Source organism: Mobula hypostoma, chromosome 1 (genome assembly GCF_963921235.1).
Source record: "Mobula hypostoma chromosome 1, sMobHyp1.1, whole genome shotgun sequence".
In the NCBI taxonomy this organism is placed as follows: Eukaryota; Metazoa; Chordata; class Chondrichthyes; order Myliobatiformes; family Myliobatidae; genus Mobula; species Mobula hypostoma.
In genome coordinates this window covers 39,235,345-39,260,996 of record NC_086097.1, presented here as the reverse complement: position 1 = coordinate 39,260,996, position 25,652 = coordinate 39,235,345, and the positions used below count along the sequence as shown (strand labels likewise).

Below are 25,652 nucleotides of genomic sequence, written 5' to 3'. Positions count from 1 at the left end.
ATCCAATAACCATAATAGAACTAATGAAAGACCATATCAACAGGACAGACAACCAATGTGCAAAAGACAACAAACTGCAAATACAAAAAGAAAGAAACAAAATAATAATTGTAACAGTAAATAAACATGCAATAAATATTGAGAACGTGAGATGAAGAGTCCTTGAAAGTGAGTCCATACATTGTGGGAGTAGTTCAGTGCTGGGGCAAGTGACATTGAATGAAGTTCATGTAGAATGATCATGAATGGCAACAAAAGAGCAAAAGTGACGTGAGGAAAACAGTTTTACATCATGACTGTTTAGAGGCTGGAAATCACTGCCAGTGGTTAGACTGGAGGAGGATTTATTTGTAGTGATCACATAGACATACATAGACTGAAAGAGCAACTGATAGGGGTCAGGTCAGGGTACTAGTTGCACTGAGCTTGCATAGGGCGGAAATAGACTTGAATGATCTCCCTTGTTCTGCAACCATTTTTTTTATTCTGTGAACCTTCTGGCCTAGATCAAATCTTTGTAATTTTGTTCGAACCTGTGATTGCTTGAAACTTCTTATTTAAATAATACGGTGCAGTCTGTCTGCTTTCTAGCTTGTTGATTAGAGATAACAGTTATGCCAATATATTAAGGATACTGGAAAACTGCAAGAGACCAAATGAAAAATAAAGCAGCAATGTTGCTCGGAGCCTGCCTCACTCACCCTCATTTCAAGTCATGGATTCACCAATGTCCATGCTGACCAAGTATCCATCTTTACTAACATAATTATCAACACATGGCCTATAGCTTTTCAAGACCATAAGATATAGGAGCAGAGTTAGGCCATTTGGCCATCAAGTCTGCTCCATCACGGCTGATCCAATTTTCCTCTCAGCCCCAATCTCCTGCCTTCCCTTTGTATCCCTTCATGCCCCGACCAACTAAGAATCTATCAACCTCTGCCTTAAATATACCTGAAGACTCAGCCTCCACAGACACCTGTGGCAATGAATTCCACAGATTCATCACTCTCTAGCTAAAAAACCCCTTCTAATCTCCATTCTAAAAAGATGCCCCTCCATTGTGAGGCTGGGTCCTCTGATCTTGGACTCCCCTCCAAAGGAAACATCCTCCTCACATCCACTCTATCAAGGCCTTTCACCATTCAATAGGCTTCCCCTCATTCTTCTGAATTCTAGTGAATATGCCCCCAGAGCCATCAAACGGTCTTCATTTGACAGCCACTCAATCCTGGAGCAATTTTCGTGAACCTCCTTTGAACCCTCTCCAGTTTCAGCACATTCTTTCTGAGAGAAGGGGACCAAAACTGCTCACGATACTCCAAGTGAGGCTTCACCAGTGCTTTTATATTCTAGTACACTTGAAATGAATGCTAACATTGCATTTGCCTTCCTCACTACAGACTCAACCTGCAAATTAACCCTTATGGAATCCTACACAAGAACTCTCAAGTCCCTTTGTGTCTCAGTTTTTTGTAATTTCTCTCCATTTAGAAAATAGTCAAGCCTTTTATTTCTTCTACCAAAGTGCATGACCATGTACTTCCCAACACTGTATTCCATCTGCCATTTCTTTGCCCATTCTCCTTATCTGTCTGTCCTTCTGTAGCCCCTCTAGTTCCTCAAACCTACCTGCCCCTCCACCTATCTTCATAACGTCTGCAAGCTTTGCAACAAATCCATCAATTCCATCAACCAAATCATTGACATATAATGTAAAAAGAATCAGTTCCAACACAGACTCCTGTGGAACACTGCTAGTCAATGGCAGCCACCCAACAACCTGGCCTCCATAGCTGCCTGTGGTAATAAATATCACAAATTCACCCCCCTCTAGCTAAAGAAATTTCTCCGTACCTCTGTTTTAAATGGACACCATATGACACAAGTTTAATTTTCATGGATTAGCAAATGTATCCAAGACACACAACCAACCACACACAGGCACAATGACAATTGAATGTTACTGATGGCAGCTAACCTTATTTTTTTTAATACGTAAAAAGGAGAAATGGCATAAAGGATTAAGTATTTTTATTTTGGAGGTCCTGGGAGTTCATAGGAGGCTCAGAATATGGCAATGGTGCTCTAATTGATACCGAGCACCAAAAGTGGTCTCAAATAAATGCCAGCAAGTTTTCATCACAAGTGTCCCTTTTGATCTCCGCTCCTTTAGCTCTTCTTATGGTCTCAGTTTGACACAAATGTTGATGATAATGACAAATGGTCGTGAACATCAATCAGAGGCTTTCTCATCATTCCTAGCTCCCTACCATACACACTGCAGTCCCCAACCCCCACCCTATATCCAACAGTTGGTGGAGCAGTTTGTTTGGATTTAATTCCTCTTCTTATTGCTCTTAGAAGAATCCCACGACAAACCACTCTCATCTCTTGTTGATTCCAGTAAAATTTCTAAATCTGGCATCACAATACTATTTGTGCAAAGTTCTCAATTGAATTTCTAGAACAAACATTTGAAGTCTTTGGGGATGTTCCCTTGCTTGTATCAAAAGTCTACTTCTAACAGATGATTCTACTAGCAAGACTTTTGGTAGCGAATCAGTCCTTAATTTTTTTTGCATCTTTATCTTGAAGGTTACTTATTACCGGCCTGGCCAGCAAAAATGGCACACCACCTCCTTAATGTTAGAAAAATTATTTTAAATTAGTAAGATTCTTAACCATGTTGAGAGTGACCATTCCTAGCATATGATTCAACTTTACTAAAATGGCAATTTGTGGGAGAGGCACGCTCACCACACATTGCAATTCAAGTTCATATCTTGGCCATCTCAGAATCTGTTGAGTACCAAAGATGAAAAGCTGTCTCTATTTCTTGCTTTTGAGTTGTATACACAAGCGGGCCTCATCACTAACTTACTATAGAGCTAACAATGTCTCATGCAATGGTTTCCTTGCCAACAGAGATTTAAAAGCACATTAACCTCTTTTTGAAACAAGTGGCATAAATAATTATAAAATCATAAAAAGACCAAATGGAATACAATAATTTGCAAATGTAACCCCCTTGTATATGCTTTTTCAAGTTACTACAGTAACTAAACGAATACCAAAGTTCTAGAGGAACTAAAAACGGACTTATATACATTCATTAAATCATGGCATCGCATCGTACCTGAAAAACATTCAGTTCAATCAGTTGTGTTTTAATTTTGGAAAGCAGATATTAAAAGCTGGAAAAAAAAATCCTGCATCATAAGCTACATTCAATTTAAAACCTTTTGAGGTTATCTATTAACTATTTAAAACTAATTTCAAGATATTGTTCTTTACAAAAAATATTTTTTAAACTTTAAAATCAAACCCTAAATTTTCTGTTTAATTATACAACCATTAAATTGCTTGAAAAAATTTCATTGTTAACATTTGTTCGATGCAAAAGTAACATTTTTCTATCAAATGAAGAATTTAAGAAAATAAATTTAATTCACAAAAGCTTGTACTATTTTCATGTTATGATATAGTTGTTCTCAGATGAGGGCAAAGAGGAAGGGAATGTGGCTCAAATAATTTTCATCCACTGATTATCCCAATCACTTTTGCTATAGTGCATCCCAAGCCTCAATCCCAGAACTGCGTCTCTTCCTGTCTGTTTTGCTCATGATACCAACTGTAATTAGGGAATGGACTGGTGACACAAAGTGGCTAGAATGAATGCAGGATGAAATTGATGTGCCCATCTTAAAAAAAAACAGCATACACCAGTAATTTAGGAAGATGTTCATATTATGTCATGACCAATGCAACACAACCCACTCAAGTGTGGAAACCTAGTTTTTGTTTTGACTGATCTATGATGTATGTTATTTGGAAATGCAAAGAGCAGGTTTTATATTTGGTTTCATTACTTGATTTCTGCTTCATGCAATATAATTTGAAAGCATGGGTTCTTTTATCTAACTAGTCAAGAATGCTTTGGCGCTTTCTCAGTAAATCAGTCATAAAATGTAATCTGGAAGGAACTCAGGAGGACAGGATAGAAGACTATTTATTTTAACAAACATAGAATTTAAGTGAATGTTAATTCTGTATTTAGTATTATATTTTATTACAAATTAAGTAGCAATTTATGTTCAGAAAATAACTGCAATCTCCACTCCGTAGATTTCACTGACCTCTTCTTGTCTCATCAAATCAATCATGTCCATAATACTTATGAAGTGCTGGCAGCGATCAGAATGGTCAACCAGATGGGTAGAAAGTGGATGATTTTGCCAAAGACTCCACTCTGTCAGAGAAAGCTCACGAATTTTACCACTTTCCTGTTCCTATATAAACCAAATACATTAAAACTTAAAATAACTGCACAAGATTATGAATACACCAACATAAACGTAATCAAAATAGAAAGTTTTAATAATGTAATTGGTTAGGCAGGTTTTAGCGAATAAATTTCACAGCATGGTCACCAGCAATTCACAAGTAAGCAGTGCACAAAACAGCTAGAAAAGCAGAGTTCACAAGCTGCAGGGTAATCACACGTAATGGAGATATGGAAAGGCATCCCCGCAATAACTTTAATTCTCACCCACACTTCAAAATCACAGTGTAGAAAAAGGCAGAGAGTTTTGGATGAGGGGACAGCTCAAGAAGAACATGTGCTGGTAAATAAGTAGTACTGAAGTGCAGAAGAATATTGTAAAGAGAAATTTCTTTAATGCAAAATTTCTCAAAATGCATGAAACATAATCCTCATACAAAAACTATTTTATTTATTATTACACACACACACACACGACTTCAGATGTAGTAATATCACTCAGAAGTGTAAAGAACATTGTTTTCAACCAGTTTTCCATTAAAACATCTTCCCTCATGTCAGTGACAGCCACCTTCCATTTTAGGACAACCAAGCTGCCATTATGAGCTCTCAAGAATCCAGAAAATCAGGGGCATTATGTGAGCATAACAATAAAAATCCGTTCTTGTACATAAGCTTGAGTGACAGCAATCAACAAGATCCCAATTATAGATCCAAGAGTCTCTAACTGAGCTCCAATTACATGTTGCTCAGACAACCAACTGGCTCTTAGACAACCTCCATGAAAACTAGAAGAGGAGAAAAATGCTCAAGACCACTGCATTGAGAATTAATTGAAAATGATTTTTTCTTTGTATTAATAGATTATGGTGATGCTACTAGAATTGTCGACAGTAAATGATGCTTAATTATAAAGAAAATACTGGTGAACAAAGAAACATTGATAGTTCAAAGGAAGAATCAAGCATGTCTTTCAGAAAGAATCCATATTTACCATGGATTGAGATCATTTGTTCAGGAAAGAGATGATGTGAATAAAATTTTTCTCCCCCTCCCCCACCCCATCACATTCCTTGTTGTGCACTAAGAGTGAAAAAAAAGAAAAGCTTTGGTTTCACATTACCATATCTTTTGATCCATCTTTCACAAATTCAAATGGAAACAATATTAATCTTGGTTCTCTTAAATCATTTTTCAATCGGAATTTTCTGTCCCAAATTTCAAATTCTTCAGAGGTTAATAAACCATCCTCCTTTATCTTTGTTTGCTTATTCACTGCAGGGAATAAAATATATTAAAAAAACATGATCAGAAACAGATGATTTTGAACAGTTAAAAAAAATCTTTAGAAATGATTTCAAATACTTATTTCCAGTGCATTTCCCTTAGGAAATAAAACACAAAAACACAGGCCATCCTCAAATTACAAATGCCCAAATTATGGACACCCATACATATGACGAGCCCCTATAAAATTATTGCATTCAAAAGTTCAAAACATGTTCCTACTTTTGTTATTAAGAATAGCAGAAATAATTTCCTCTCTCCTCCCTCACTTTTAATAATTGCTAACACGAGGAGATCTGCAGATGTTGGAAATTCAAACAACCACACAAAAAAATGCTGGTGAACGCAGCAGGCCAGGCAGCATCTATAGGAAGAGGTACAGTCGACATTTCGGGCCAATTTCATTTTAGTCTTAAGTGCTTTTGACAACATTAGAATACTGTGGCAGTATGGTTACTATATCAATTGTTTGTGTATTTTTTGACAGATTAACAAAATTGGCTTAAGAACATCTGCAAAATTGGATCCCATTTGCTACCTAAAGATGACTTGTCTATTTTAAAACATAGGTAATCAGGGTCAAGACATGATAGATCATTGAGCAGATGGTTTTTCTATTGCTAAAAAAGTTCTAGGAAGATAGCAACAGAGAAAGGGATAGGAAAAAAATTGCCAGGTGGACCTTTTTCATCTATTTTATGTTTTAATATTATGCATTAAGAATTCAGGCTAATATTATACAATTTCAGAACAAGGGTAGACATTAAACTTTAACTCAGTTTTCCATTCCACAGATGATCCTCCTTTACTGAACACGAACATTTTTTTGTTTGATAATTGGATCAACCACTGAAATTCTATGAAACTAAGATAAACAATCATCAAAAGAACCTAGAATGGTTATTTGACACAAATGTCTTCCTGAATCAGAGAGAAGTGAATTCATGTCTGGTTTCTAAAGCCTGATTTTGCCTGAGACTTCAGCATCATATTAAAGGTTAAAGTTCTACAAACACAACTTGGTTAAGATAAGGGCTAATGTCCCAATTGTATTTTCCAGTTACACCCAAAATCTTCCTGTTTTCTAAAAACAGATCAATTAATTTATTGGCTGCTTCTGTGAATTACAAGACCATAAGATATAGGAGCATAATCAGGCCATTCGGCCAATCAAATCAAATAGCTCCGTCATTTCATCATGGCCGATCCACTTTTCCTCTGAGCCCCAGTTTCTTGCCTTCCCCCCATATTCCTTCATGCCCTGAACAATCAAGAATCTGTCAACCTCTGCCTTAAATGTACATAAAGACTTAGCCTCCACAGTTCTTAGTGGCAATGAATTCCACAGATTCAACACTTTCTAGCTAAAGAGATCATCTCCATTCTAAAAGGACACCCCTCTATTCTGAGGCTGTGTCCTCTGGCCTTAAGACACTCCCACCATAGGAAACATTGTCTCCAGATCCACTCTATCAAGGCTGTTTATCGTTTGATAGGTTTCAATGAGGTCACCCCTCATTCTTCTGAATTTTAGTGAATATAGGCCCAGAGCCATCAAATGCTCTTCATATGATAACCCATTCAATCTTGGAACCATTTTCATGAACATCCTTTGAACCCTCTCCAATCTCAGCATATCCTTTCTACGATAAGAGGTCCAAAACTGCTCACAACACTCCAAGTGAGGCCTCACCAGTGCTTTATAAAGTTTCAACATTACATCCTTACTTTTATACAGGTGGCCCCCATTTTCCGAAGGATCACATTACGACACCTCACTGTTATGAAAGACCTACATAGGTTACCTGTTTTCGCTAACAGAAGGTGTTTTCACTTATGAAAAAAGGCAGCGTGCGCCCGAACAGCCAAGCTCCTCCCCCGGAACTGTATTCTAGCCGCCATTGCTTAAACACGTGCTTTATCTCAATTTATTTTGTGCATCCGTTAGCAAGATGAGTTCTAAGGTATCGGAAAAGCCTAAAACAGCTCATAAGGGTGTTACACTTAGCGTAAAACTAGACATAATTAAGCGTTTCAATCGTGGTGAACGAAGTAAGGACATTGTCTGCATGTTGAACTTGCCTGCGTCCACTATTCGCACTATTTATACGCAGACAGAAAGAATTTTGAAAGCTGCCCATGTTACTGTTGGTTCTGCTCGTAGCAAAGTGCTCTTAGTCAGCATCCAATAATGGACAAAATGGAAAGTCTATTGCTTGAGTGGATTGATGGGTGTACAAAGCGTGGTTTCTGTTAAGTGTTCTTATACTTAAGGAGAAATCAGTCAGTCTTTTTAATAAGCTGAAACAGAAAGCACTGGACAATGGTGATGAAAGTGTTGCGAAAGTGGAATTTAAAGGTAGTCATGGGTGGTTTGATCGGTTTCTAAGGCAAGGGCAGCTTCATAGTTTAACGTTTACTGGAGACAGTGCTTCGGCTGATACTGAAGCTGCCAAAAGGTTCCCAGCAGAACTGAAGAAAATAATTACAGAAGGTGGTTATTCGTATAAGCAAGTGTTTAACTATGACGAAACTGCAACTTATTGGAGTCTTCCCGATTCCGGTAACTGAAACTATATTGTACATACATTATTTCTACTTTATATAGGCTGTGCATTTTTATGTGTTATTTGGTATGATTTGGCAGCTTCATAGCTTAAAGGTTACTGGAGAGAGTGTTTCTGCCGAGAGCGCTTCCGCCTAGAGTGCTGCCGTGAGATTTTTGCTGCGCTAGACAGTGCTGCAGAAAAGTATTTCTACTTTATATAGGCTGTGTATTTATCATATCATTCCTGCTTTTACTATATGTTACTGTTATTTTAGGTTTTATGTGTTATTTGGCATGATTTTGTAGGTTATTTTTTGGAGTGGGAACACTCAAAAATTTTTCCCATATTAATAAATGGTAATTGCTTATTCACTTTACGACATTCCGGTTTACGAACCGTTTCATAGGGACGCTCTACCTTCGGATAGCGGGGGAAACCTGTATTCTAGTCCTCTTGAAATGGCTGTTAACATTGCATTTGCTTTCCTCACCACAGACTCAGCCTGCAAATTAACCTTTTGGGAATCCTGCAGAAGGACTCCCAAGTCCCTTTGTGCTTCAGTTTTTCATATTTTCTTTGCATTTAGAAAATAGTCAACCCTTTCATTTCTTCTACCAAAGTGCATGACCATATACTTCCCAACACTGTATTCCATCTGTCATTTCGTTGCCCATTCTCCTAATCCGTCAAGGTCCTCCTGTAGCCTCTCTGCTTCCTCAAAACTACCTGCCCCTCCACTCATCTTCATACTGTCTGCAAATTTTGCAACAAAGCCATCAATTCCATCATCCAAATCACTGAGATATAACAGAGAATTGGTCTGTGGAACACCACTAGTCACCAGCAGCCAGCCAGAAAAACTACCTTTATTCCCACTCTTTGCCTCCTGCCAATCAGCCACTGCTTTATCCATGCTAGAATATTTCCTGTAATACCATGGGCTCGTAGCTTGTTAAGCAGCTTCATGTGTGGCACCTTGTCAGAGGCCTTCTGAAAATCCAAGTGCAGAACATCAACCGATTCTTCTTTGTCTAGGCTGCTTGTTACTATTTCAAAGAATTCCAACAGATGAAATGAAATATCTTTATTGTCATTGCATAGTACAATTTGTCGCGCAGCAATACAGCGAAAATGAGTTTGCAACTCTTACTCAATGCTACAAAACAACAAATAAAATAAACAATAAATAAAATCAAGTAACCAGCCAGTACAAGCAATGTCCAACAGTACAAAAGCGCAATTCAGATGCATGACAGCCATAAAACCAGTATTAAAATGTAACAAATTTATGGATGATGCTTGATCGATTGGTTCAGAGCAATTATAGCTCTGGGGGAAAAGCTATTTTTCAGTCTGGAAGTGCAGGCATAGAAAATCCATAACATCTGCCAGATGGAAGAAGTTCAAACAGATGATTGCATGGGTGTGTATTGTCCTTACAGATGCTTGTAGCTTTCCTTAGGCAGCGAGAGCTGTAGGTGTCCTCCAGGGCAGGGAGCTGTGTCCCGATGATCTTCTGTGCGCTAGAGACGACCTGCTGAAGTGCTTTCCTATCAGCTGCTGTACAACTGAGAAACCACACAGAGACACAGATTTTTCCTTGTGGAAACCATGCTGACCACGGCCTATTTTATCATGTGCCTTCAAGTATCCTGAGACCTCATTCTTAATAATTGACTCCAACATTTTCCCAACCATTGACGTCAGAATAAATGGCCTATAATTGCCTCCCTCCCTTCATTTGCAATTTTCCAGTCTTTCAGAACCATTCCAGAATCTAATGATTCTTGAAAAATCATTACTAATGCTTCCATGATCTCTTCCGCCACCTCTCTCAGAACCCTGGGGTGCACACCGTCTGGCTCAGGTAACTTCTCTACTTTCAGTTTCCCAAGAACCTTCTCTCTAGTTATGGTAACTTCACACATTCATGACCCGATATCTGGAACTTCCACCATACTGCTAGCATCTTCCACAGTCAAGACTGATGCAAAATACTTACTCAGTTCACCTGCCATTTCGTTGTCCCCCATTAGAAGAAAGATTAGAAGAAAGCATTCTTCTAGGGTGCATCACAACCTGGTATGGAAGTTGTCCTGTCCAAGGCCGGATGAAGCTGCAGAAGATCGTGAATACAGCCCAGCACATCACACAAACCAATCTTCCGTTCTTGGACTCACTTTACACCGCACGCTGTCGGAGCAGTGCTGCCAGGATAATCAAGGACACAACCCACCCAGCCAAGACACTTTTCATCCCTCTTCCCTCCAGGAGAAGGCTCAGGAGCTTGAAGACTCGTATGGCCAGATCTGGGAACAGCTTCTTTCCAACTGTGATAAGACTGCTGAACGGATCCTGACTCGGATCTGGGCCGTACCCTCCAAATATCCGGACCTGCCTCTCGGTTTTTTTGTACTATCTTACTTTCCATTTTTCTAATTTTTCTGTTTATGATTTATAATTTAAATTTTTAATATCTGCTATCGATTTGGAATCCAGGGAGCGGGAAGCACAGAATCAAATATCGCTATGATGATTGTACAGTCTAGTATCAATTGTTTGGCGACAATAAAGTATAAAGTAAAGAGCATGCTACCTCTCCAGCATTGTTTTCCAGCAGTCCAGATGCTGCCTGACCTGCTGCGTTCACCAGCAACTTTGATGTGTGTTGCTTGAATTTCCAGCATCTGCAGAATTCCTGTTGTTTGCGTTTTTAAATCCACTTTTGCCTCTTTTTCACTTTATGTATCTGAAGAAACTTATTATTTCTCTTTAATATTATTGACTGCAAATTAATTATGTGTCTGCAAATGGATTTCACTCTTAATTATACACTGTAAAAAAAAACGTGTGAAGCTTTCATGTTTTTTTTTATCTCACTTAAAGTTAGGTTACAGTTTAACTTTATTCACACTGGAACAAAGAAGGCCAGGCAGCACCGGCAGAGAACTAGGTATTGTATCACATCTTCAAAACACTCTCCAAAGGTACAGTATCTTGGAAGAGACAATGAAGCTTTCAAATCACTGGGATATTCTAGCAATCATTTACTTTGTCTTTAACTAGAATATATACAAAGCAATGACATAGTTTCTAATGAACCTTATTTATGGTTAAGTTAAACGATTAGGGATATTTCATTTGAATTCTCACTTACAAAATCACATTTGCTGCTCATGTGAAAAGGAATATAAAGAGCTGAGCTGCAAGATAATACTGATAAAGGAAAAAACAGCAAAAAATGTAGATAATTCTTGACTTGAAAGTGTCAGTGATGCATATTTACTGAAGAAAAACAAACAAAATCGAACTTGTGTTGAAAAGATCAAGCACGCAGACTACAAACCTGATCACAGTCTTGGTCCAAGCGTGGACCAAAAAGCTAAACTCCAGAGGTAAATAGTGAGACATGACACTAAGTAGTATGGTATTATGAACCCCTTATTAAACTGCAATCAATATGCATCAAGGACAAAAACTACGCAAATGGCTGGAGTCACACCTCACACAAAAATAAGGTGGCTGTTATTATTAATGCAAGAATTCCTAACAACAGTTTCCAAGACACAAACAGCTGCCTTTCAGAAAGTAAACAATGGGGTGTTCACCAGTGAATGCTCAATTTTCAATTTCATGCAGCATGACAATGTTCAGCAAATAAGCTGGTAAATGGCAATTAATATTCACAACAAAGTGCTGAGCGATGACCAGAAAGCCAGAGTCTAACCAACACAATTAACGTTCAATGGTATTATGTTCGCAGTCACCCTCAGTATCAACAATCGGAGGGAGAGCTTATTAATAGCCAGAAAGATTATAGCTACAGTTGGGGGATGGTGCCTAGATTAGAGAGCATGTCCTGAGGAGAAGTTGAGTAAGTTAGGGGTTCTAACTTCAGCATGAAGCAGCATGAGAAGAGACTTGATAGAGGTTTATAAGCTGATAAGAGGCATACATAGAATGGCCAGCACCTTTCTTCCAGGGTGGCAATGGCTTATAGAAGAGGACAACCTTTTAAGGTGATTAGACGAATCTATAGGGAACATGTCAGAGGTAGTTTTTCTCCCCCGTCACACAGAGTGGAAAGTGCATGGAAAGCACTGCCCAGGGTGGTGGTAGAGATGCATACATTAGGGACATTTAAGAGACTCTTTGGGACACGGATGAAAGAAAAGAAAAAGGGCTATGTGGGAGGGAAAGGTTAGATTGATCTTGGGGTATGTTAAAAGGCCGGCAAAGATCATGGGCTGGAAGATGCCGGAAATTCTGCTGAAGGGTCTCGGCCCAAAACGTCGACTCTACTTTTTTCCATGGATGCTGCCTGGCCCTCTGAGTTTCTCCAGCATTTTGTGTGTGTTCCTTAAAACCTTGCAAATATTTGACATGACATCTAAAACTTGGACAAACTTCAATAGATGGGTAGTGGAGCATACATTGACTGGATGCATCATAGTGTATGGAAACACCAATGCCCTTGAACGGAAAATCCTACATAAAGTAGTGGATACAGCCCAGTCCATCATGTACAGTCCTCTCCACCACTGAGCACATCTACACAGAGTGTTGACACAGTAAAGCAGTATGCATCATCACCACCCAAGGCCATGGTCTCTTCTCGCTGCTGCCAAGAAGAGACCTTAGAACCCATACCAGTGGTGGAGAGTATATTGACTGGTTGCATCATAGCCTGGTATGGAAATACCAATTCCCTTAAATAGAAAAGCTTAGACAAAGTAATGAATACAGCCCAGTCCATCACAGCTAAAGCCCTCCCCACCACTGAGCACATCTACATAGACATCTGTCACAGGAAAGCAGCATCCATCCTCAGGGAAACCCACTATCCAGGCCATGCTCTCTTCTCACTGCTGCCATCAAAAAGGAGGTACAGGAACCTCGGCACTCACAACACCAGATTCAGGAATAGTTATTACCCTTCAACCTTTCATAATAAATATACTTTGAACTATGAATCCCATAAGAAAATATCCACTTCCACTTTAAATATACCCAATGAATTGGCCTCCACTGTCATCCGTGGCAATGAATTCCACAGATTCACCAACCTTTGGCTGAAGAAATTCCTCCTCATTTCTGTTCTAAAAGGACTTCTAAAAGTCAATGCTTAGGTCTGCGACTTTTGAGAAGAACAGTGGGGGAACGGAGCTGTATGCGGACTGAGGGATTGAAGATTCAAGTTTTTTTATCACGTGTATATTGAAACATACATGGAAATGCATCATTTGCATTAACAACCAACACACTTGAGGGTGTGCTGGGGGCAGCTCACAAGTTTTGCCAACTTTCCAGCGCCAACATAGCACACCCTCAATGCTCGGCAGAACAATACAGAACAAAACAACAACAGCAAAACAAGCCCTGTTCCCCTCTCCCACCAGCACACAAACACAGTCCTCTAACCCCAGAACAGGCTTTCTTCAGCCTCCAGCCTCCAGCCTCCAGTGAATGGGACACGCAGATACTGGGCCTTCAACTTTCCCAACGAACTAGCAAAGATTTACAGACTCGGGCTTCGGCCAAAGCCAAGTTTAAAAACCTATTGCCTGAAACAGTTGAGCCTCCTCTTCCTGGTTTAGAAACAGTACTTCCATTCCTTACAATATTTTACCACCCAGATGGTAGGATGATAATAAAACCACATGAGCATGCTATTTACATATTAAAAACTGATTTGCTTGCAGCTAAAGAGAGATACTGAAGATTTGATTGACTGATTGATTAGGGGGTCGAGGCAACTAAAGCTACACTCAGATCATGTTCATGACTTCTGCATAAATGCTGTGGAATAATTTCTACATATTAAGCTCTTCTATTGACAATGACAATATGACCCATCACCATTAGTTAACAACTAAGGCTAATAAGGCTCTGCAATTATATCACACTATGACCTGTATTTTTTGATTGTCATGACTTATTATTCATTAACACCATCTGTTAGATATTACTGAATATCAAAAGAAATTAGGTTCAGCCCAGTTTTAAAACGCTTGCAACCCTCAGTTCCTGCCATCTGTACAATGTCTACCACCTCAGAGAAGAACCTAAAAATATACCACACAGTAGTGATTTTCTTTGGCAAAGCTTATAATTCATTCATGATTTGAAACCCAGCAGGATGTGGCATCGAGACGGAACCAGTGATAACTGCTGGTTCCCGTCCATGCACTTCCAGTCCCTCCTTTAAATGAATATCAAACATTCCAATACTATTTGTTAGGCTAAAAAATATTCACATCTAAACATTGACTGATATAGGAAAGAATTTGAGTAAAGATGAATTTTAGTAAGCCTGGTCTTCTGTAGCCAAGGAACTCATGCACAGGAATTGCTGGTCAGGAATAAATAAAAACACATGCAGACATGATGGCTTATCTAACGAAACTGAATGATCTTCTAAAGGAAAATTGGCATTTTTGCTTAAATATTCATTCACTGAAAATGGGGACGTGGGGGTTGCTTAAAGTCAAGGATATCGGATTAGTGGCACTAAAAGGCCATACAGTTTTTGGAAAGCTTGAAATGCTTCGAAATTCACCTGGGCTCTAACTTAAAAGGAAAACATCAAAGTTGTTTGTGGATATGGCCCAGTGTGTGAAGCCCTCCCCACCATTGAGCACATCTACACAGAGCGTTGTTGCAGGAAAGCAGCATCCATCATCACCACCTAAGGCTGTGGTGTCTTCTTGCTGCTGCCATCAGGAAAAAGGTACAGGAACCTCAGAACACACACCACCAGGTTCAGGAACAGTTAATACCCTTCCAACCATCAGGCTCTTGAACCTGAGGAGATAACTTCATTCACCCAGTCACTGAACTGTTTCCACAAACGACGGACTCACTTTCAAGGACTCTTCATCTCATGTTCTCGATATATTTTTTTCTCTCTTTTGTATTTGCACATTGGTCTGCAAGGTGCAGTCTTTCATTGATTCTATGGAAAATCTTGGAGTTACTGTGTATGCCCCCAAGAAAATGAATCTCAGGGTTGTATATGGTGATATTATGTACTTTGAAAACAAATTTACATTGAACTTTGAAATGCATAATGCTATGGATCATTAAACCAAGCTGCAACTCCAAACAGCAATATGATTGGGCAAGTATGCTGATGGCACCATGACAAAAAAGCCTTTTGATCAATTATTGTACTTGCATGCTACATTCCATATCCCTTGAACTAAACTTTGATGCTGATCAAAGTCAATTTTAAGCTTTCCAAAATATCATCCAAAGATATTAAGTCTGTAGGCAAGAATTTTGATTTTAATCAACCACTGTTTAAATAAGTCTCTTGTAAATACAGTGGAATATTATTCCCTTATTTCCAAATTTAAAATCAATAAGCAAGATTCACTAATCCATGCACAAAATTCAAAAATGTGCTATCTATACATCATACCTGGACATCGGCTGTACATGAATGATTCTGGAAGTACAACACCCGACTTTCTTCCATGCTTTGTTGTAATTCTTGATATATTATTTGATTCGTATTCTCCAGTAGTTATGTACATCTTGTATGCAGCAGGATTTAGACCATTTGGAACCATTCGTGGACTATTAGCGTAAAGGCGAAACGACTTGTTACCATTTCCTATAATGGTTTTGTAAATGCTCCTCTTGGAACACTGACTTTGGTTGTAGGTCTGAAATTGGATTTAAATATCCATTATTTCAAAACAATTTTTCAAATACCCAAGTAATTTCTATTTGGCCCTCAATATATTTTCCTTCAAAAAGTACTTTAATGTTTGCTCCACCCAAAACCACTGCTCAAAGCTGGAACTATCACAAAGATATTTTTATAAAGATTTTGTTGCAATTAATAAATTCTTGATCCATTTTCTCCCAACCCTCCAATAATTAATCTAAACAGTTTTGACAAGCGTTACAGCAGTCTATATGCTTTCTTTCAGAAATTCAGCCTGACAAAATTTATTGTAACAGGGGATTATGTTAACTTGGAACAACTTAGAAGTTCAATCTATCTCACAAAGTAATCGCAAAAGTCAAAAAAAAAAGACCAAGGGCAACCCCATCCATCCCGCCACACTACCAAGGATAGGGTTCCTCTTGTCCTCACCTACCATCCCATCAACCTCCGCATCCAGCACATATTCTCCGGAACTTCTGCCACCTCCAATGGGATCCCACCACCCAGCACATCTTTCCCTTACCCCACTTCCTGCTTTCCGCAAGGATCACCCCCTACGTAACCTCCTTGTCCATTCGTCCATCCCCACTGATCTCCCACCTGGCACTTATCCTTGCAAGTGAAACAAGTGCTACACCTGCCCCTACAAATTCTCCCTCACTACCATCTAGGTCCCTAAACAGTCCTTCCAGGTGAGGCAACACTTCACCTGTGACACACATCAAAGTTGCTGGTGAACGCAGCAGGCCAGGCAGCATCTCTAGGAAGAGGTACAGTCGACGTTTCGGGCCGAGACCCTTCGTCAGGACTAACTGAAGGAAGAGCTAGTAAGAGATTAGAAAGTGGGAGGGGGAGGGGGAGATCCAAAATGATAGGAGAAGACAGGAGGGGGAGGGATGGAGCCAAGAGCTGGACAGGTGATTGGAAAAAGGGATATGAGAGGATCATGGGACAGGAGGCCCAGGGAGAAGGAAAAGGGGGGGGAACCCAGGGGATGGGCAAGGGGTATAGTCAGAGGGACAGAGGGAGAAAAAGGAGAGAGAGAGGGAGAGAGAGAGAAAGAATGTGTGTATATAAATAAATAACGGATGGGGTACGAGGGGGAGGTGGGGCATTAGTGGAAGTTTGAGAAGTCAATGTTCATGCCATCAGGTTGGAGGCTACCCAGACGGAATATAAGGTGTTGTTCCTCCAACCTGAGTGTGGCTTCATCTTTACAGTAGAGGAGGCCGTGGATAGATATGTCAGAATGGGAATGGGATGTGGAATTAAGATGTGTGGCCACTGGGAGATCCTGCTTCTCTGGCGGACAGAGCGTAGGTGTTCAGCAAAGCGGTCTCCCAGTCTGTGACGGGTCTCGCCAAAATGTAGAAGGCCACATCGGGAGCACCGGACGCAGTATATCACCCCAGCCGACTTACAGGTGAAGTGTTGCCTCACCTGGAGGACTGTCTTGGGCCCTGAATGGGGGTAAGGGAGGAAGTATAAGGGCATGTGTAGTACATCAAAGTTGCTGGTTTTCCAGCATCTGCAGAATCCCTCGTGTTTGCGTTTTTAACTTCACCTGTGAGTCTGTTGGGGTCATTTACTGTGTTCGGTGCTCCCGGTGTGGGCTCCTGTATATTGATAAGACCTGACATAGACTGGGAGACCACTTCACCAAGCATCTACACTCTGCCCGCCAGAACAAGCGGGATCTCCCAGTGGCCACCCGTTTTTAATTCCACTTCTCATTCCCATTCCAATATGTCCATCCCTGGCCTCCTCCACTGTCGTGATGAGGACACACTTAGGTTAGAGGAAAAACACCTTGTATTCCGTTTGGGTAGCCTCCAGCCTGATGGCATGAACATTGATTTCTCACACTTCTGGTAATGGTCTCCACCGCCCCCCCCCCTTTCACAATTAAACATCCCCTCTTCCCTCTCTCACATTATCTCCTTGCCCGGCCATCGCCTCCCTCTGGTGCTCCTCCCCCCCCTTCTTCTTTCTTCCACAGCCTTCTGTCTCTTTCACCATCAACTTCCCAGCTCTTTACTTCATCCCTCCCCGTCTAGCTTTCACCTATCACCTGGTGTTTCTCTCCCCTCCCTCCCCTCCACCTTTTAAATCCACTCCTCAGCTGTTTTTCTCCAGTCCTACTGAAGGGTTTTAGCCCGAAACATCAACTGTACTTTTTTCCATAGATGCTGCCTGGCCTGCTGAATTCCTCCAGCATTTTATGTGTGTTGTTCGGATTTCCAGCATCTGCGGATTTTCTCTTGTTTGTGAAAACACTGTGGTTATTCTCACAAAACTTAAACTATAATTTCATTAGTTCCACTTTTTTAAAATCTGATCCTGCATTCTTATCCCTAACTAACTCTGGCTACGCAAACAAAACTGTTCTACATTTCTCAATGTTCAGTTCTTTTTACAAAATTGTTCATTATACACTTCATGTCCAATGTTCTGAACACTCCTGCGCTGCTTAGAAAACATAATACTTAGCGGTTAGTAGTCAATGTTAAAAGTCAAATGGAACGTCAGCGCAAATTAGAGTGATACAAATAAAACTGCAATTTAGCTGCAAAACTTAATTCATAGAGAGCACAGATCAAAAATGTTTCAACTACACAAAAACTTATATCACCAAAGATACCATGCTTTTACTAAAGCACATGAAAGGAAGGGCATTATAGTCAACATCTGCAAGAGAAAGATTCTCTTCCGACCCTTCTCTGCTGCACCACACTGCCCTCAAAAACCATAGAAAACTTAGATCACATCCCACATCTCTGTGACGACAGGCACTAATCATGTAATTTACCGTGCTTTCAATAATCCGACTCAGCCTTTGCGCTAAAGGATATTTGAAGATAGAGGCATGGAACTTGACACAAAATTCATGGTTATAGAGCAAAGGAGCATGGACGCAGGCCCTTCAACCCAACGAGCCCACGCCAACCACGGTCCCACTCAGCTAATCCTAGATTTCTGGCTTTGGCCTATATCCCTTTAAGACCCATCCTTCCTATCCCAGTGTTTCTTAAATGACAGAACTCTACATAGCTCAATGTCTTCCGCTGGCAGCTCATTCCATGTACTCATCACCTTCTGTGTAAAATATCAGAATCAAAATCAGCATCAGGTTTATTATCACCAGCATGTGACGTGAAATTTGTTAACTTAGCACCAGCAGTTCAATGCAATAGATAATCTAGCAGAGACAGAAAAAATAATGATAAATAAAATAAAAATAGATAAAACAAGTAAATCAATTACGTATATGGAACAGATTTTTAAAAATGTGCAAAAACAGAAATACTGTGTATTTAAAAAGTGATGTAGTGTCCAAAGCTTCAATGTCCATTTAGGAATCGGATGACAGAGGGGAAGAAGCTGTTCCTGAATTGCTGAGTGTGTGCCTTCAGGCTTCTGCATCTCCTACCTGATGGTAACAGTGAGAAAAGGGCATGCCCTGGGTGCTGGAGGCCTTTAATAATGGACACTGCCCTTCTGAGACACCGCTCCCTAAAGATGTCCTGGGTACTTTGTAGGCTAGTGCCCAAGATGGAGCTAACTAGATTTACAACCTTCTGCAGCTTCTTTTGGTCCTGTGCAGTAGCCCCTCCATACCAGACAGTGATGCAGCCTATCAGAATGCACTCCATGGTACAACTATAGAAGTTTTTGAGTGTATTTGTCGACATGCCAAATTGCTTCAAACTCCTAATAAAGTATAGCCGCTGTCTTGCCTTCTTTATGACTACATCAATATGTTGGGACCAGGTTAGATCCTCAGAGATCTTGACAGTTGTCCTTCAATGCCCCGGCTGATGACGGTTAACCTTCTTCACCACCCCTTCTACGTGTGAACCTGTCTTCAGTGAACAATGCACTTTAAGACCCTTTGTTGCATTACACACCCTAGTGCCTCACCGTTCATAGTGCCTGGGTGTCATCATCTCTGAAGATCTATCCTGGGCCCAGTATATTGTTGAGTTATGAAAGGGGCTCAGCAGCAAGAGTTTGAGGAGATTTGGTATGTCACCAAAGATTCTAACAAATTGTTATAGTACATCCTACGCTAGTGTGCCACTCCTCAGCCACATTCTAATTGATACAGATCCTCTTGTAATCTATGACAAGCTTCTTCATTATCAAGAATGCCTCCTAATTTCACAGATTCACTGATCAAGCCTTGTGCATTTGCATCCAGGTCCTTTATATAAAAACTAATAAAAAAAGGTCCCAACACTGACCCTTGCAGCCAGGACTAGTCACCGGCCTCCATTCCAAGAAATAACCCTCAACCACTGCTGTGTCTGTGCACAAAGTCATCAGGAGACACTGAAGCTGGTGATAAAAAAAGCCTTTATTCAGCACACAAGCAGGCTTCATACTCAAGACACTCTTAGAAGAGACTCCCTGACCCCATTTTACATGACATTTTTAGATGCTAAAGATCAAAGGATAACTCTATACTGACACTGCATCCATAATGCTCCTTTTGAATTACATATAGTTTTCAAACACCAACACTCCAGACACCCAAAATGAATGTTAATCACTACTGCCTCTTCATGGGGTTCTTCTTGGTTTGCAATGAAACCCAGTCTGCAGCTCCAAGAACACCATTATTCCAAGCTGCACCTTAAACTCAATTTAAAATCCACTTTCAGGTCTGAAGACTGGTTGTTCTTGAAATTAAATTCAATAAACCAGAGATCCTCAGAACTTTCCAGAAAGAAACAGAGAGCTTTGAGGCCTTCCTGGTGGGGGATGAAGGTGTATAGGGACTGGACCAGCCCTAACCTTCCCTTCCACCACCACTCTCCTCTGCCTAGCAGAACATCCTCACTCTAAATAATTTCTCCTTTGGCTTCTCCCACTTCATTCAAACAAAAAGTGTCGCCATGGGCACTCACATGTGTCCCAGCTATGCCTGCCTGTTTGTCGGCTACGTGGAACAGTCTATGTTCCAAGCCTACATTGGTGACCATCTCCACACTTTTCCTACGCTACATTGTCGACTGCATTGGTGCTGCTTCCTGCACCCATGCTGAACTCATTGACTTTATCCACTTTGCCTCCAACCTCCACCCTGCCCTTAAATTTACCTGGTCCATTTCTGACACCACTTTCCCCTTTCTCAATCTCACTGTCTCTATCTCTGAAGACAGTTTATCCGCTGATGTCTATTACAAACCCACGGACTCTCACAGCTACCAAGACTATACCTCTTCCCACCCTGTTACTTGTAAAGTGCATCCCCTTCTCTCAATTCCTCCACCTCTGCCGCATCTGCTCTCAGAATGAGGTTTTTCATTCTAGACTGAGGGAGATGTTCTCCTTTTTCAAAGAAAGTGACTTCCCTTCCTCTACCATTAACTTAGCCCTCAACCGCATCTCTTCCATTTCACGCACGTCTGCTCTTACCCTATCCTCCCGCCACCCTACCAAGTTAGGGTTCCTCTCGTCCTCACCTACCATCCCACCAGCCTCCACATCCGACACCTAATTCTTCAAAACTTCCGCCATCTCCAACGGGATCCCACCATCAAGCACACCCTTACCTAAACCGCGCCCCCCCTCCCCGGCTTTCTGCTTTCCACAGGGATTGCTCCCTTCCACAACTCCCTTGTCTATTCGTTCCTCCCCATTGATCTCCCTACTGGCACTTATCCTTGCAAGCAGAACAAGTACCACACCTGCCCCAACACCACCTCCCTCACTACCATTCAGGGCCCTAAACAGTCCTTCCAGGTGTAGCGACACTTCACCTGTGAGTTTGTTGGGGTCATATACTGTGTCCGGTGCTGCAAGTGTGAGACCCGACGTAGATTGGGAGACCGCTTCACCAAGCATCCTCACTCTGTTCGCCAGAAAAAGTGGGATCTACCAGTGGCCACACATTTTAATTCAATTCCCATTCCCGTATGTCCAACCATGGCCTCCTCCACTGTCATGATGAGACCACACTTAGGTTGGAAGAACAACAACTTATATTCCATTTGGGTAGCCTCCAACCTGATGGCATGAACGTTGATTTCACAAACTTCCGGTAATGCCCCCCCACGCCCCCTTTCCTTCACCATTTCCCATCCCCCTTTTCCTCTCTCACCTTATCTCCTTGCCCACCCATCGACTCCCTCTGGTGCTCCTCCCCCCTTTACTTTCTTCCATGGCCTTTTGTCTCTTTCACCTATCAACTTCCAAGATCTTTACTTTACCCTCCCCCTTCAGGTTTCACCTATCACCTTGTGTTTCTCTCTCCCCTCCCCCCACCTTTTAAATTTACTTCTCATCTTTTTATCTCCAATCCTGCCGAAGGGTTTCAGCCCGAAACATCAACAATACTTTTTTTCATAGATGCTGCCTGGCCTGCTGTGTTCCTCCAGCATTTTTTGTGTGTTACTTCAATGAACCAAAATTGATTAGCGAGCTTAAGGTAAAAGAACTTTTAGGGGCAAGTGATCATAATATGATTGAATTCACCCTAAAATTTGAGAAGGAAAAGCTAAAGTGAGATGTATCAGTAAAGGAAATTACAGAGGCATGAGAGAGGAGAATTGACTGGAAAAGAGCACTGGCAGGAATGACGGCACAGCAGCAATGGCTGATATTTCTGGAAGCAATTTGAAGGCACAAGATGTATACATCCCAAAGAGGAAGAAGTATTCTGAAGGAAAGATAACACAATCATGGCTTACAAAAGAAGTCAAAGCCAACATAAAACCAAAGAGAGAGCATATCATAGAGTAAAGATTAGTGGGAAGTTAGAGGATTGGGAAGCTTTTAAAAACCAACAGATGGCAACTAAAAAAGTCATTAAGATAAAGAGGGTATACAAAGTAAGCTAGCCAAAACTTTTAAAGAGGATACCAAAAGTGTAAAAGAGAGACGAGAGTGGGCATTGGAATGCTGGAAAATGATGCTGGAGAGCTGGTAATGGAAGATAATGAAACAGCAGATGAACTGAATAAGTATTTTGCATAGTCTTCACCGTTGAAGACACTAGCAGTACAGTGGAAGTTTCAAGTGTCAGGGAGCATGAAGTGTGTGAAGTTACCATTACTAGAGAGAAGGTTCTTGGGAAACTGAAAGGTCTGAAGTTAGATAACTCATCTGGACCAGATGGTGTACACCACAGAGTTCTGAAAGAGGTGGCTGAAGATATCGTGGAGGCATTAAGTAATGATTTTTTAAGAATCAGTAGATTCCGGAATGGTTCCAAAAGATGGAAAATTGCAAATGTCACTCCATTCATCAAGAACGGAGGGAGGCAGAAGAAAGGAACCAAAGCCATTAGTCTGAACTCAGTGGTTGGGAAGATGTTGGAGTCAATTATTAAGGATTAAGGTCTCAGGGTACTTGGAGCTACATGATAAAATAGGCCATAGTCAGCATGGTTTCAAGGGAAAACTTCCCTGACAAATCTGTTGGAATTCTTTGAAATAGTAACAAGCAGGATAGACAAAGGAGAATCGGTTGATGTTGTGCACTTGGATTTTCAGAAGGCCTTTGACAAGGTTCCACACATGAGGTTGCTTAACAAGCTACAAGCCCATGGTATTATAGGGAAAATTCAAGCATGGATAAAGTGGTGGCTGATTTGCAGGAGGCAAAGAGTAGGAATAAAGGGAGCCTTTTCTGGCTAGCTACCAGTGACGAGTGGTGTTCCACAGGGGTCTGTGTTGGGATCGATTCTTCTTATGTTATATGTCAGTGATTTGGATAATGGAATTGATGGCTTTGTTGCAAAGTTTGCAGACGATATGAAGGTAGGTGGAGGACAGGTAGTTTTGAGGAAGTAGAGAGGCGACAGAAGGACTTAAGACAGATTAGGAGAACCAGCAAAAAAATGGCAGATGGAATACAGTGTCAAGAAGTGCATGGCTATGCACTTTGGTAGAAGAAATGAAAGGGTTGACTATTTTCTAAATGGAGAGAAAATATAAAAAACTGAGACACAAAGGGACTTGGGAGTCTTTATGCAGGACTCCCAAAAGGTTAATTTGTAGGTTGAGTCTGTGGAGAGGAAGGCAAATGCAATGTTAGCATTCATTTCAAGAGGACTAGAATATAAAAGCAAGGATGTAATGTTGAAACTTTATAAAGCATTGATGAGGCCTCACTTGGAGTATTGTGAGCAGTTTTGGGCCCTTATCTTAGAAAGGATGTGCTGAGATTGGAGAGGGTTCGAAGGATGTTCATGAAAATGATTCCAGGATTGAATGGCTTGTCATATGAAGAGCATTTGATGGCTCTGGGCCTATAATCACTGAAATTCAGAAGAATGAGGGGTGACCTCATTGAAACCTATCAAATGGTGAAAGATCTTGATAGAGTGGATGTGGAGAGGATATTTCCTATGGTGAAAGAGTCTAAGACCAGAGGACACAGCCTCTGGAACAGAGATAAGGAGGAATTTCTTTAACCAGAGGGTGGTGAATCTGTGGAACTCTTTGCCACAGACAACTGTGGAGACCAAGTCTCTATGTATATTTAAGGCAGAGGTTGATAAATTCTTGATTAGTCAGGGCACGATGGATAGAAGGGAAAGTCAGGAAATTGGGGCACAGAGGAAAATTGGATCAGCCATGTTGAAATGGCAGAGCAGACTCGATCAGACAAATGGCCTAATTTTGGTCCTATATCTTATGGTCTTGTAGAACTTAGTATTTGCTATATACAATAACTCTAGAACACACCCCAACAACCACCTTCCTCTGTATCCTACCTTCAAGCCACGAATCTGCATTACCTCCATGGATTCCATTGAATCTAACCTTCCAGGTGTCCTACAATGTGGCACCTTATTGGAGGTCTTGCAAAAGTTTCAAATAGACAATACCCTCATCTACTTTTTTGGTTACTTCTTCAAAAAAAAACTCTCAAAGGTTCATCAACTATGACTTTCCATACACAAAACCATGCTGACTCCTAATCAGAAACTACCTATCGAAATGTTGCTAGATCCTGTCACTCAGAATTCCCTCCAGTAACTTCCCCACTACTTATGTTAGACTGACAGGCCTGGAGTTCCTTGGCTCGTCCTCACTACCCTTCCTAAACAAGGGAGCAACTACAGCCATATTCCAGACTTTGAGAGCTTTAACAATGGCTAATACAGAAACATATATCGGGGACTTCCGGTAGCGCTCATGGAGTGAAGTCGCGTTCTTGACTCGCTCCATTACCTCTGAGTTTTTTTTCTCTATGGTCAGCTATACTTTAATTAACCATTAAGGCATCAATTCTTACAATACTTTGAATTAAACTGAATTCTCCGACAATTGGATGATACTTAGATCTGCTATGTCTAAGAACGGGAAAAACGGCAAGGATGGTAAACCTCCGGTTAAACCGAAAGCTACGGATCTCCCCCCGACTGAATCACCGGTGATTTTGAAAGCGATATCGGAGTTAATTCAGAGGGAAATTTCAACCTCTGTTAGGGAGATGATTCGTACGGAAATTGCAGGCCCTGTTAAAGACCTGATTCATACGGAAATCTCAACTAATCTCCAGAAAATTGCCGATTCAATTGATAAGATGCAAACATTTATTGCGGAACATCAGTCAGCTATATCTGATCTTCAAAAATTCGCGCAACAAAGTGAGTTTAAGATGGGGGAAATCGAAGAAACAATTAATGTAATGAAGAAGAAACTTGACTTTTTGACTTTTAAAAACTCTGACTTGGAATCTAGAATGCGACGGCAGAATTTACGAATGATCGGGGTGAGGGAAGCTGTGGAATCTAACAACCCCATGAAATATTTTTCTCAACTTTTAAAAGATGCATTCCCTACTGTATTTCCTGACCAACCACCGCTTCTGGATCGTGTTCACAGAATCCCATCAT

At 40.8% G+C, this 25,652-nt stretch overlaps 1 protein-coding gene across 3 annotated transcripts in view; it reads right to left on the bottom strand.

Annotated features, from left to right (window-relative positions):
• The window catches only part of fancm (FA complementation group M), a 154,314-nt gene that overhangs the window by 36,571 nt on the left and 92,091 nt on the right, over nucleotides 1-25,652 (bottom strand). For 2 of the 3 annotated variants that reach the window (XM_063047072.1, XM_063047081.1), the window contains 3 exons: nucleotides 15,545-15,791; nucleotides 5,409-5,560; nucleotides 4,140-4,292 (listed from right to left, as the gene is read on the bottom strand). In XM_063047072.1, the coding sequence (XP_062903142.1) occupies nucleotides 4,140-4,292; nucleotides 5,409-5,560; nucleotides 15,545-15,791 (552 nt within the window). Of the gene's footprint in view, nucleotides 1-3,139; nucleotides 3,198-4,139; nucleotides 4,293-5,408; nucleotides 5,561-15,544; nucleotides 15,792-25,652 lie in introns of all 3 variants that reach the window. The other variant, XM_063047089.1, reaches the window with a different exon arrangement.